Below are 14,734 nucleotides of genomic sequence, written 5' to 3' on the forward strand. Positions count from 1 at the left end.
TTGGCACCTTAGGTGCTATGCTAGGGTCAGTTGAGGGATTTGGCTGCTTTTACAGTTTAGCATGCTAGGATGTCGAGAAGGCTGCAGTGCGTGCAAAATACTGCAGTAAATGTATGACAAAAGAATGGATTGCCAATATGTTCCAGTCAAAGCGCGTAAGACCCTTTCTTAAGCAAACTGGTGCGGCGAGTATGTCGCCAGCATTCGGGCACAGATCACAGACAGGGTCCTAGCCTCAGCGGTAGTAGCTCGGTGCAGTATCCATAAGATGAAAAAGACTGCCAGGGCATTAACAGTACAAGTCATTCATGGGTTATGATACTACAATAGACAAGCAGAGGCCTAGCATCAGCAGTAGTAGTAGTAGTAGTAGTTCAGGATCAACAAGATGCAACAAACTGGCAGGGTATTAGCAGTGCAAATCTTATCAAGGGCAAGGTGCAACAGACAGGCAGTGCATTAACAATACAACTTTCTCATCGGTTATGAGCATACGATAGACATGCAGGGGGCCTAGCATCAGCAGTAGTAGTTCAGTTCAGTATCAACAAGATGCAATAGACCAGCAGGGCATTGGCACCCTCTTCTGGATTCCCAACATCAGGGTGTATAGGGTCGAGAGGATGTCCAACAATACGTCACTCTGAGGAGTCAGGGGTCGGTGGGTAGGCTTTCTGGGCCCAGCGCCCCACGTTGTTGACATTCCTGCCGTCATCTCCCTCGGCGTTCCCCACGTCCTCTGCGAGGTCCTCCTCATCCGAAGAATAAATATCCATGCCCTGGAGAACGGTTGAGGCCCCCGCCCTTTTTTGCATCCTGAGGGATCAGTCTCGGGCTTAGGGATGGCATCCTTATCTCTGGCGTCTTCTCCACTGGCTTGGCGAGGCCTCGCGCCTCAATGACAGGGATACTCTGGGCGCCACCGGCGAGAGGGCGGCAGCCACCAGCTCGATTATCGAGGATGACTTCGCCTGGACCACCTGCGCCTTCAACGGCAGGTCGGACACCTTTGCCTGTGCCTTGGTCTTCTCCAGCTTCTCCCGCACCTTCCCTGGGTTAGCTGATTTCCTCTTCGAGGTGGAGCTGTTGCGATGACTGGAGATGGAGGCAGACAGTGAAGATGAGTGCGCCCTACCCGTCGCGGGACACACTTGCGTGGCGACCCCGACGAAAACGGACTTGGGGTGCTTGGCCTTGTCTTGGGCCTTCCAAGGACTTAGACGATCGCTCTTCAGACCAGCCGGTCCTCGGTGAAGCATGTCCCTGCTTGCCGCACGAGGTAGAGGCCTTGGCGTTGATTCACACTGCCAACCTACTGTGACGATCCTCGACGGTCTGCTTGGAAATCCCAACGAAGATTTCACAATCCACTTCCCTGTGGTCTGGACGGAGACAGAGGCACTGGGAGGAGTTTGTCTTCTGCAAACACGTTCCTCAATCCGCAGCTGGAGCAGAGCTTGAAGAGGGAGCCTCCCTCCTCCTCCTCCGACATGGTCCGGCAGTGCGGTGTACGCCCGATGGCCTTCTGGAATCTTCAATGAAACTTCGATGATTCTTGCCCTTGAGGGGCATTGTAATACGCTGACAAACGGATCCCACCTTGCCGGTCAAAGGAGCGAAAGTGCACACAGGCTCTATCTGACAAAAATAGAACCTTTTATCGAAAAAAGCATGACAATGTAGAAAAGCTCACAGAGAAAAACACGAGGACTCCCAACATTTGAACGTCCGGTGAAAATATGAAGATGGCTGTCAGAAGAGGGGCTTAGAGAGAGGGCAGTCATTGAATTGGGCAGCATGATCCAGAGTTCAGCAATTGGTTTAGAGGAGAAAGACAGTAAGTGAAAGTTAAACCGTTTTTTCTTTTACTGAGGATTCCCGGCCTGACAGGGAATATTCATAAGCAGGTAAATCCATGCCAGACCCCATGCTGGAGAACAAAAGCATTGTTCCTTCATCAGGAGAATGACTCCCTACTCATGGCATCTTGTTTCAATCTTCTTGTAATAGTAATTCTTTCAGTGTCCCTTCAAAACAGGGCAATGGGAATGACTCCCTTCCCCTGGTTCCGTTATCAAAGTTCTCCAAGGCGATCCTTCTGCACTTTTACAGAAAGCTTGTATTGATCCCTTCAACTCTTTCCACGAAGTAGAAATGCTCACAGCCTTATTTAGCTTCTTTTTGAATGCCTATATGATAAATATATTTTCCAGGCTGGCTCCTCTGCATCTTTCTTGTCAACCATTCACAAGCCTACCTGAGCGACGAGGGAGATGATCCCTGACACACTCTCATGGAGCAGCGGACTACCAATGCACTCTGCAGGAGCAGTGGTATTGGCTAGGCCACTGCGTGAGGGAGAGGACTCCTGTAGCACTTTGCTGGAGCAGCAGTATGGGTTTGGCCACTTCGATGAGGTAGAGGACTCCTGAAGCAGACCAAGTGAGCTGGGATTCTTCCCAGAGCCCACCCGCTCTTCCCGCCGTTTCCATTACCTGTGGTGCCTTAGGGGTATGGCTCCGGTTCTTCCTGGGGTCCTTCCCTCCTTTGCGCTGCCTGGATTGCTCAGAGACAGTCTTGTGATCTCAACGTTGTTTCTGGATCAGACAGTCCACCTTCCAGCGGTTACGCCACCACCAAATGACTCGGCTCCCTGACGGCTCTCTGGACGCTCCTGCAAGTCCTGCCTCTCTGGCTCCCGGAGAGATGAAATTTCTCTGGCTGCAGCATTCTAACTTTGAACTTCCCAGACTTCGTTTGCATACTCCTGGCTTCCGCAATGAGAACTCCTTTGTCGTTCTCACTTTCCTGTTTATACTGTTGACGCCACCATTGTGCAACGTCACCACATCTATTCAAGTCTCTTTGGCATTGTTCATGCCTCCCATGAACCACCTTGTTACAGTACTTGGCTGACTTCATTTGGTTACTCCATATGCCTCTCACATTCTTCTTTATCTCAGTACTTGTCACAGTCATGGGTTCACAGTGGCCCATGGTTGCACTATCAACGGTGGATGAAAAGGTAGACCATGAGGGTAGGGGTTTATGTACTGTGGTTGTGGTGGTATTGGGGCTTTTCAACAGGTGAACGTCCTTATCCCCAGGAGGTGAGCCCCACCGTATTAGGGCCTCCCACATATTACCACCCACTAGGAACACTATTTGGTAGCAGCCTCACCTCCCTTACCTCACAGGAAAGGGCTCCACTTGAGGAGAAGGGAACGAGACGAGGTTAATCGTCACAGGGTGCATAAAATAGTGACGAGAAGGCATATGAGAGGGAGTGAAGTGCTTGTGTGAGTTGGAGGAGAGTGTTTGAGAGGAAGGCGGGTGGAGCAGAGTTGTGGAGGAGGTAGTTGGAGCATGGAGGAGGGAGAAGGAGCATCAAATGATGGAGACAAGGAGGTAGGAGTGAAAGACATAAGAGGGGCAGAAGAGGACGACACAAGTGTAGCCCCTGTTTCCCAGCACTGGTCTGTGAAAGGGTGTACACCCCCCTTCCCCTGAGCAGGGACATTTCCCATGCATACCCCCAGCACAACAGACCCACCTGCTGGGTAGGGGAAGGTGCTGCACCTATTAAGAATACAATTGCTGTTAACAGGAGTTGGGCTACACCCAGAATTCTTTGATCACTACGCAACACAGACAACAGAGTGAATTTCATAGGTATCCCACTGGGGACCCCACTTTATTTAATAAAAACTCTGAATAACTTTTATACTTTGTCCCTAGAATTCCTCTGGCGTGAGCTCCATCTAAATGGGGACCTGCTATGTCAGACCCTCCATGTGAGTCTAGCGCAACAGAACCTAAACTCAGGCACCTACCACATGGTATGTGAAGCTAGAGAATGACCTCTGTGGGCGAGTGATCCCATCTTGCTAAGTGGCCTCAGGTAGGCTGCCACACATTATGCCACCACTACACGCCGGAGTACCTTCCCACTACTCCTTCTGTAAATAATAGCCATAGCTATATAATGTCATACTTAGCCATTAACCCTACTTAACCATCCCTCTAACAATTACCCCAAACTGTATGCATTCCCCTACTTAACATTTAATTATTAGAGATATACAAATAATAACAGATACATATATACAACATAAAACACTATCTCACAATGGTGTGTGCGTGAGGGGTCAGAAATGAGAGAAAGACAACGCTGATGTTTTCTCAAAGTTTGCCATATTTATAAAAATAAAATAGGGGTAAGAAACGCCCATCTGTCCCTATTCTAGAGAAAATGTCTCTACCTAGCAAACTAAAACTAAAGTCAGGCTCAACATACACAATCCAAATACAAAAAGGTAAATATATAGGCTTTCATTTCAAAACAATGAAAAAGTTCAAACTTAAGTTTCCCACAGAGAATTCCTTGTGACCAGGGTTTGTCTCGCTTCCCCTGAATCAATCCAGGAAGACGTTTACCAAAGTTCTGTGTCAACAATGTTCTATTCAGCCCAAGGAAAAGGCTTCTCTCATTCAACCCTTCTTCCAAATGGACAAAGCAAAGAAATGTCCCTTCCATAAAACACTTGTTTAGAACAAAACACAACTTTCTTCCAGCAAATGTTTTCCTGCTTCAAAAATGATGACTTAGTAAATTGTCACAACTTTCCTTTTCATAAGATGTCTTTGTCAGGTTAGCACACCAAAAGGTATCTTGTTGCATGCTAAATTGTCAAAAGCATAAAGCAATTATAACGTCAATATCTTCTCCATGCAGTATTCCTTACAACAACCAAGTTTTCTACTTGAAGACAAATATTCCCTTCCCGGATCATTCGCCTGCCAGGAATGCAATCAACTTAATGTATGCTCTTCTTTATAACCACAATATTTGCGGTTTAGAAATAACTGTTCCTTTCCTGGTTTACTCTCCTGCCAGGAATGGGCTTTAAATTCACACAACTCTCAAAGGTTTTTTCCCTCTGTGGTATTGGCAATGTAGGTCCCAGGTTTCCCAAAAATGATGTCCCAGGTGACGAGATGTGCACCCTTCTTGCCTTCTTTCTCTGCTTTATATTTTCTTGGCTGTTGCCAATGCGGGTTCCAAGTTTTCCGAAACCGATGTCCCATTTGAGGAAAGTTGCACCCTATTCGACCTTTTCCCTCTGCTTTATATATTCTTGGCTGTTGACAATGCAGGTTCCAAGTTTCCACAAACTGATTTCGCAGGTATGGGGAAATGTACACTGTTCGCCCTTCTCTCTCTCTTGTCCCTTATGGAGAGCCACAGAGTTGCCTCTCACTTCAGGTAAACTCACCGGCTTCTTTATGTGCCTCTGGGTGATATCACAGGTCTGTGGTGCTTTTCTTCTGCAGTTGGGACCTTGGGTAATCGTCAGACCCTCTCTGGCCGCCGATGCTGCCGACAGCTCTTCTGTGGTTGCTGCTGCTCATGTGGTGCTTCACGGGAGCGCTCCAGACTCCATGGGGTTGTCAGGTGAGCCAGTCTGCTTTAGCGGTCATCCATCTCTCGGGAACACTTCCCTTTCTCTGCTGGGCTTTCCCTTGGACACACTCTGCAGTTTCCTGTTACTACTACTTCTACTATGATGACTTCGGACGGCGCCTGCACTTCAGCTGCGCACACGCTGCAGTTTCCTGCAACTTCTCCATCTACTGCAACTTCTGCCTGCCACTCTGGCTGCGTTCCATCTCCTTCGCTGCTTCACTCCTGCTTTCCTTTTCAGCTGCGGCTATGCTTCCCATTTAAATGTCCCGCTCAGGTGTACAGAATTAGAATAACTATACTGCACATTCTGTTTAGCCTGACCAGTGATCCTCATTAACTCTTGTTTCTTCTTCCTCGTCTCAGTACTAAAGGCATTCTGGGCATTGAAGTACATAACGTTTTCATGTTTCGCAAAGTTTGTTTCAAATGATAGAGGAAACATCAGATTTCATCTCAACATGTTTAATAATATTTCTTGGATTAGGATATTTACTCAAGACAAGACTCTTGCAGCTATGGAAGATGTTAAATTATCTACTTGATTGGGAGAAACAGTTCTTAATATAGCCCACACTGATCTTCTGTTGTTGGAACACAGATTTTCAATTATCTTTTGATCATCTGCAATGTAGAGCCTGTGCTTAATAAGAAGACATTTATTTCTGTGTGTGTTGCAGATGGCCTTCTTCCTCTTCATATATTCCACTGTGGACAAGTGGAGTGTTTTCAATTTGCGAAGCAGCTTGTTTTTATGCTGTTTTGAAGCGTGGACCTCAGGATTGTCGGGGCATACTCTGTCAGGGCACTTATGTGCATATTCTTCTCTTAATTTTGCCAGCATATTTGTCATTATTCGATTACTTACTTATTTTTGTTGAGTACTTAGTTTACTAGATGATCTTAGATTAATATAACTGATCTCTTTAGGGATCATTGCGATTCTTTTTTTCATAAATAGGAGCTCCATCTAATCGACAACTTTGGGCGATCAATCTTCAATAGTTTCAGCCTTGGTTCAGTCTTAAGCAAGGAACAATTGGCATCGATGCTGGTTGAGGTAATTATATGATCTCCCAATTGTCGATTTATGGTAAATACTGGTAGGCAGTAATTGCACTGAGGCTGCGAAATAGTCTATACATGAGGATTTAGCACCACAGTGCCACGTAAATGGCAAAGCTTGAAGACTAAAGTCCAAAAAATTAATGTCCCACTGCTCCAGGAAGACTTTCCATCTTTTACCTCTACTCCTAGCTATCCAGTCATATTCAGGTGGCTCACTGTCTGCCTTGGGTAAGGTTTGCGTAAGTGGATCAGAGAGCAAAAATGAATGACTATATCAGTGGGGTAAGGCAAAACGCCTCCCACAAGGGGTGCAAGAATAAGAATCCCCAAAACTGAAAGCCTGTTGAAGGCAAGCCAAAGCTCCAGAATCCACCTCAGGATAAAAAATTAATAAGCACCCCATGTGAGGCGTTATTAGTTCTTATCCTCAGTGATAGATTCTTGAGCTCTGCCTTTCATCAACTTACTTCAAGTTTGGCAGCCTGTCCTTTTTGGTTATTTACTTGATTTGCTTTATGAGGCGTTTGCCTTTTAGGTTATTTGGAGCCTATCCTTCCTTGGTGGGTCATTCCTAGGCTTCGTCATTCATCACAATTCACCAAGATTTGACAACCTGCCCTTGTGATTTAGATACTTATTTAGATGTATTGAGTTCTATGATGACTTCTTTAGTTTGCCCGTTCCGGTGACCCTATGTCTGTTAATTTGGTGCCTGTTCTATCTTGAGGCTTTTTCTATTTTACCGTTAGTACCTGTCCTATTTGATCCCCGATTATACGTCAATATTACACTATTTAGTGGGAGGGTGGGAGGGAGGGAGGGAGGGAGGGAGGGTTTTTTAATTGCTGTCTTGCAGCTCCAGTCGTTGCCAAGACAGGGAAGCAGATGACTGGGGGCTGCCTAGCCCGCCTTAGTTATGGGCCAAAACTGGCCTGAGGGCAAGGTAGCCCCCTTTGATGCATCAAAAAGTCCCTCGTCTCCGCACCCGTCCGGATGGGAGCGGGGCCTTTGATGTGGGGTGTCAGGGACTACCTGTTGTCACCTGCCTCTGTCACCTCCTTGCCATTTTGGGCGCCCAGAAGTCTGGGTCCCTTTTGTGCTGGGACTCGGTGGCCCACCCCCAACACCCGCATGGTAAGTGGGCCAGCACCAGGAAGGCGCTGCCCACGTCCGTGCCTACGAAAGGCAGCATGCATTAAAATCACCTCCTATTATGATATTGTAGTGATGGTTGATGGTATACACATCTTCAAGTATTGTGTCCAACAGCAAATATTTGATAGAGCGTTTTTTAGCTGTAATTCGAATATAAAGTAATTATTATATAGGGAGCACTATTAGCATCCACAAAAGTTATTTTGATTGCAAGAACGTCTTCCATTTCAGCCACTACTTTAGAAAATACATTCAAGCTATTATTGTCAAAGATGGCTAAGCCTCCACACGGCCTTCCCGTGCAGCCTCCCTTTTGCTTTAACCGAGTAAGACATAAATCCATTTACATAGGTTTTTTGCAGCTTCATCGTTTCTTGGCACATGATGATAGAAGTCTGATCGATAAAGGAAGAAGAGTTAAGCCATGCATTCAGGTTATTATAACCACAAGAATTCCATGATGTTACTGCCAGGGCATGTTTGCTACATAGAAGAGGTGGAGGCCTTGGCATCCTTTAGGCTGTTCACTAGAGGCACAAGCCAAGACCAGTCTTTAATGACCGAGGCTAAGGATGCAAACTGTGCAATAGCAGTATCATTTATGGGATTCAAAATGGAGTTGGATGGCAATGATTCCATCACTTCTTTCTGTGGCTTGTGCTGAAATTCTAAGAAAGTATTTGCTGCTTCGATCGAATTGAATCAGTGCACTCTTAATCTTAATTGTCCAGTCGATGCTCCCATATAATTTTAGTTATTACCGAATGCAGTTGGCATAGCATACAATTGTTGTTAATATTAGTTGTATCCAATCAATGTCCTCAGAAGGGAGAATTCTCATTGTAGGAATGAGAGTGAAGAATTGTAAGATATAGGAGCGATTAAGTCTGCTTCTTCCATTTATGGCACCATCGATCAACCATCCGATGATGTTGATGGTATCTGGACTATTCTTAGTGGCCGAAATTTCAGGTGGATTCACCTGCTCCTCTTCCCGTGTGAAGGGAGACCCATAATGATCTGGTACGTTTTCTCCTTTGCCATTAGATAGTGCCTTATTGTCAGTTTCACTCGATGGAGTGTAAGGGAGCGAGTGTGATTGCAAATTGTCATTGCTTTTATCTTTTGTCATGGGAAGGATGAGAGGTCCTTCAATAACAGCCAACATAGCCCCATTCGTGGATACCTTGTTTGGAAGCGCCAGATCATTCTGTTTTTTGTTTTTTTTTTGTAAGTGGGTAGAAAGAGGAAAGTTGCGACTGTTTGAGGGTTTCGATTCCCGTAATAGGAGCCCTATGCATTACCGATGTTGCAATGTCATTGGTTTCCACTACCCCAGCAGTGTTGTTAGTTTCCACTGCTCCAACATTATCACCATCAGTGCTAACAAGTTCTTCTTTTTCGTCATTTTTTTTGTCAGTAATGGTGGTGAGTTTGGGGAGTGGATCGTGCATTTGGAGCGCCGTTCTACTTTCTTCGTCTAATTGGTCCAAATCTAACATGCCGTCTTCATTTGATAAGTTACAGATATTTTTAATGTGCGAGTTATGCCCTTTTAGCTTGGGAGGGAAACGATTTTTTGTTTTTTTTACCACCCTCATTGTGCTGAAGTTTCCTATGGGCTCTTTTGCTTGCTCTCATGCAATCGTTTATCTCTGTGTGATAGGAAGCACCCAGAGGAATTCTCTTCAGTACACTCACTCACAGTTTCATGCGCAACTTCATGTCCCACAACCCCACTTTCTTCCTTTTCAAATTCGTTAATGCCGAGGGACTGTCCGGATTATCACTTGTGGACATTCCAACTTTGTCTCTGTCCTGTAGGCCTTCATGCTTAATTGGTTTCATGGCTTTAGTAGAGAGTTGTGCAATCATGGCTTCAAGTTTATTTACTTTTGCATGTATGCTGTCAACATTTGATAATAAAGTAGCAATTTCGTCTTCTTTACCAACTTGCTGAGTATGCAGTGGAGCAATCAGAGCCTGAGCGTAAGACCGACTAGATGACATGCTTTGTTTCTCAGAGATATTAGTTTGTGTAGATTTTGTACATACAAAAAATCCAATGGTTTGCGAATCTTGAGATCTTAGAGGCGTAATAAAGTGTTCTGCATCATTATCAACATTAGAAATCTTAACAGAAGCCTTACCACACATGAAGCCTTCTAGTTTGTTGATTTTTGCAAGTAGGTCTGATGAAGTACGTTTTAGGTCTCTTATTTCAAAATGCTTTCACTCATGACTCTTATCTAATAAATGTTGTTTGCGTGATATTACAGGGTATGACAATTCAGCACTTTCCATATCATGCAAGGATGGTGAGTTACCCAAAAATGAAATGTGTGAGGCTTTGTGTGTGGTTGGAGGAACCTGTTTTGAATGCATAGGACTAGAGCAGCCCCGAGGAGCCTGAACCGAGTCCAGGTTTACGTTTGAGTCATGAGATTCATTAGGAAGGGTACATTTACTTAATGGTGCGGGCAGGTGCAAGACACTACCAGCCCCACCGGGCATAGTGTTATTTGACTTGCTGCGCTCTCTGTGCCTGTTGTTGTACAGATGCACATTATCAATGCCTCCTCCAACCACAGTCACCGTTGTGGGTGGGCCAAGAGAGTCGTATTCGTTTTCCCAACTGCGCCATAACAGCCGAAGCTATCATGGATACATTGAAGATGGAATGAGTTTGTGTTTCTGGGAGAGATGTGTTAGGACACACGTGTGGTACATTCTCCTGTATGCTAAGGAAACTATTTTGTACAGAGAGGTCAGAGTCATAGGCCTCTTTTAAAGGGAAGGAATGCCCCCCTCGTCCATTATCAAAAGGTGCATGTATTTGTGCATGCATAAAAGAAAAAGCCACATCTTGGACAATTCCTGCATCCTTTTTTCTCTGGGCAATAATATATGCTGCTTCATTTTATGTAGTGTTTACAGGATGTGATTGGGGGAGCATCATGATTGCACTATCGTCTACTGATATCTTGTCTGTGGTTTCATAAGTGCAGTTATGCATTACGTGTTTTCTTTAATTTGTGTTTTGCAGATTTTACCACTTCTAAAACTGCCTACCATACTATCGTTTAGCAGTTCATCTAACAGAAGGAAGCCTAGCGTGGCCGTCAATGACACTGTGCGGTCTTTCTGCTTCTAGTCAACAGTTAAAGGCTTTCCATCAGGAGAGCAGCTAAGGAGCTGCGTTCGTAAGGGATATAATTTCAGAGCTTCCCCAGGCGAAACAGAGACCGAAATTCTAACTGTCAAAGGGGCACATATATCTGCGTGCTTATGCGGCCACTGTGCTTTAGCCGCACTACCGTACTAACGTGATTTCTATCAGGATTGCGATTGATTTCCATGCGCAGCGCGCTTACCATCTACAAAATGAAGATATGTGTAATTACCAGAGCAGTCGGCATACAACCCGCAGCAAAAAAGGGAGTCGAGTGTGGTGATAATATTATGTATTATATTGTAAATAGTTCTCTGCTCAAATACAGAGAGGCGTTCTGTATCCTTGACAACGTCTTCGTGTATTGTTCCAGAATAAATGATGGAACGATACATGAAGATGTTGCTTTGAAGAAGGTTGGCCTCCTGGGGGCTCCTCCAAATAAACTCAACAATTGTTTATAATACTTCCGTGAGTTGAGTTTTACATGTATTAACGAAAATACAACAATTGGCGACGAGGACTTGTTCGTGAGGAGGGAGTCCCCGGATGCAATCAGAGCTGCCCCAAGAAAACAAAGGTTAATGCATCATTTGTTTGACGGTCTTCAGGGAGTACACTATTTCCAAGATATCATCTTGATATCTGCAATGTCTGAAGAGGAACATGAGACAAAATTGTTAGGTGTACTACAGATTATACAGCAGAAAGGGATGATGCTCAAGATTGAAAAGTGCAAAATCAAGAGAAGTGAAGTAACCTACCTGGGTCATCGCATAAATGCTGATGGGATAAAACCTAAAGAATCATTGGTTGACACCAATCTTAGGATTCCTGATCGCAAAAATAAGGACCAACTTCAGAGTTTTATGGGATTAACAGAATATTACTCGAAATTTGTAGACCACTATTCCGATAGGACTGAAAATATGAGAAACCTGATGTGCAAAGGAATACAGTTTGATTGGTCTGAAGAATGCAAGAGAGAATTCGAGATGATTAAATCATAGGTCTTGGTGGTGTGCTAGAACATGTACAAGGAGGTGAAATTGTTCCCATTGCTTTTGCTTCAAGAACATTAAGAGGGGCTGAAAAAAATTATTCTGCCATAAAGAAGGAAACCCTTGGTGTCAAATGGATATTAGAATACTTCAAAGGACTTATTTGGGGCATTCCAGTTGACATTAAAATAGACCATAAGCCTCTCATACATGTTTTGAACTCGAAAAATCCTCACATGACGTCCCCACGCATAAGGAGATGGACACTGATCATCCTGCAATTTAACGTGAACATAAAATACACCCCTGGAAGAACCAATGTAGTAGCGGATTGTTTTTCTCGTTTACCATGTGAGAGTGCCGCAACCGATGGTGAGGATAAAGAAGAACTAACAGAAGATCAAAACATGGAATGCATAATAGCACATGTGCATCCAAGCTTTTCAAAAGTAGAATGGGTGGAAGCCAGAGAACGAGACCCTGAACAAAATCTATTGAGAAAAGCCATTGAAAGTGGTTGGAAAGATACAGAGGAGGATATCAAATCTTGGGAAAAATTCAGAAACAAATTATCAAGTGATAGTACATGTATTTATCGAGGTGATCGGATAATACCTCTAGCTAATATGAGGAAGAGAATTATGGACATTGCTCATGAAGGTCATGTGGGTAGAACTTTAACCAAGAGAAGAGTAAGAGAAGCTTATTGGTGGCCTAACATGTGGGATGAAATGGAGACTATTGTCAGAGACTGTACTGCCTGCGCAGCAAGTGACAAAAGCAAATCGACACATATCACAACATTGCAGCCAGTAGAAATTTCCAGTACAGTACGGACAAAACTAGCAATTGACATAGCTGGACCGTATGAAACATTGGGACCACAAAAAGTTTACTTTATTGTATTGGTTGATTATACATCTAAGTGGGTAGAATGTGGTATTGTGAATGACTCAGTATCGGCTGTCAAAGTTATGAAGTTTCTGGAAGAAATTTTCAACAGGAAAGGAGAACCACAAGAACTTATATCTGACAATGGAGCTCAATTTATGACTCTGGAAGGCCAAAAGTTTTTGAAAGATAGAGCCATTAAACATAACACAACGGCCCTGTACCATCCCATAGCGAATGGTTTAGTGGAAAGAATGAATCGCTTCATAAAGGGCATTATTCAATTGGCCATAGTCAACGGTCTACCGTGGAAGGAGACGCTCAAGGAAGCACTCAACACGTATAAGGTTACACCACATTCAGTGACTGAAGAAGTACCATTCACGCTGATGAGAGGAAGAATATCTATAAACAGACTTAGGCCGGCTTGGATGATGAGTAAGAGAAACAAAGTAATACATTTGGAAGAAATTGTCAATAAAGTAAAAAGAAAACAAGAGGAATACAAAAAATACTACGACAAGCAGAAACATGTTCAAGAGAGTAAAGTTGTGAAAGGCGATTGGGTGAGAGTGAGAGAACCCAAACGTGTAATGAAAGGAGAATCAAAATTCCGTCGTCCTCAAAGAGTGATAGAATGTTCCAAAAAATCTGTGATCTTAGAGGACGGCAAGAAGTGGTCGTGTAATGATATAATACTAGCATAGGAGGAGGAAGTATTGAGAAATGAAAAAGAACAGAACATGTATGGGGAAACATTCAACGATAAGTTCAATGAAACAAGTTTGATGTACAAAGGAAAAACTCAAGGAAAGATAGCGAAGGAAGGTCCACAAGAGAAAAGAATCAAGAATAGTCAGCCATTATCAAGACAAAGAAAAAGAGTGTGGAACTATAACCAGGACTATGTATATTATTGAGGAACGTGAGAGCTCACAGAACATGGACCATTTGTATTTATATGACGGTGCAACATGGAATCTTCCCCATGTATCCTTTTTACGTATGACTTCAAAGTTTAGAAATTGCATATATTGTTACAGTTATTTTAAGGTGTGACACTAGTAAGTTAAAAGCAATATTATATCATATACATTTTTATAATTATTTAGAGGGGAAGATGTGGTGATATTATGTATTATATTGTAAATCATTCTCTGCTCAAATACAGAGATGCGTTCTGTATCCTTGACAACGTCTTCGTGTATTGTTCCAAAATGTTGATGGAACGATACACGAAGATGTTGCTTTGAAGAAGGTTGGCCTCCTGGGGGCTCCTCCAAATAAACTCAACAATTGTTTATAATACTTCCGTGAGTTGAGTTTTACATGTATCAAAGAAAATACAACATCGAGCCCATCGCTCCCCCGCACACCCAAACAGCACAACAGTACACTTGGGTGCACTTCCGGTGCGCGCACACCTAGAAGATATAGGAGTTCTGGGAGTTGGTGGGTGGGGCCAGCGGGAGGCTCTAAGAGTAAAGTAACACAAGGATTGCTCGCTTAATAGAAGACAAGGTGGGGTGTTTCGAATGGAGAAGAAGTGAAGTGAAAGTTAAATACAAGTTAATACTTGAGTTTTAGAGCACAGATTCCACAATCATTCACTCCCCATGACCGCTGCGTTTCAACAGGCTGCAATCCTTCCTCTTGGGGTCGGAGGCAGTTCCATGGAGCCATGGAACCACAGGCAGCGTGTCCAGCACAACAGTACACTCGGGTGCACTTCGGGTGCGTGCGCGCTGGGGCAAATGCACGTAGAGGATATAGGAGTTAGCAGAGTTGGTGGGCGGGGCCAGCAGAGGCTTTGAGAGTTTTAGAGCGCAGATTCTATGACCGCCACGTTTGAACAGGCTGCAATCCTTCCTCTTGGGGTCGGAGGCAGTTCCACGGAGCCAGGAAGCCAGGCAACCACAGGCAGCATGTCCAGCACAGCAGTACACTCGGGTGCACTTCGGGTGCGCGCGCGCTGGTGCACGT

General features: G+C 44.3%; 2 protein-coding genes across 3 annotated transcripts in view; one reads left to right on the forward strand and one right to left on the reverse strand.

The window, feature by feature from the left end:
• NACC2 (NACC family member 2) overlaps window positions 1-14,734 on the reverse strand; it is a 1,346,898-nt gene that overhangs the window by 944,016 nt on the left and 388,148 nt on the right. The window lies entirely within an intron of this gene.
• Window positions 11,510-11,869, forward strand: LOC138471466 (uncharacterized). The gene has a single exon (XM_069609089.1). It carries the CDS (start codon window positions 11,510-11,512, stop codon window positions 11,867-11,869), a length of 360 nt encoding a protein of 119 aa, XP_069465190.1.

Source organism: Ambystoma mexicanum, chromosome 8 (genome assembly GCF_040938575.1).
Source record: "Ambystoma mexicanum isolate Mex_15411 chromosome 8, UKY_AmexF1_1, whole genome shotgun sequence".
Classification (NCBI taxonomy): Eukaryota; Metazoa; Chordata; class Amphibia; order Caudata; family Ambystomatidae; genus Ambystoma; species Ambystoma mexicanum.

Bases quoted from the DNA above. Each gene is read 5' to 3' on its own strand.
- LOC138471466 (XM_069609089.1), top strand. From the start codon at position 11,510: ATGTCTGAAGAGGAACATGAGACAAAATTGTTAGGTGTACTACAGATT.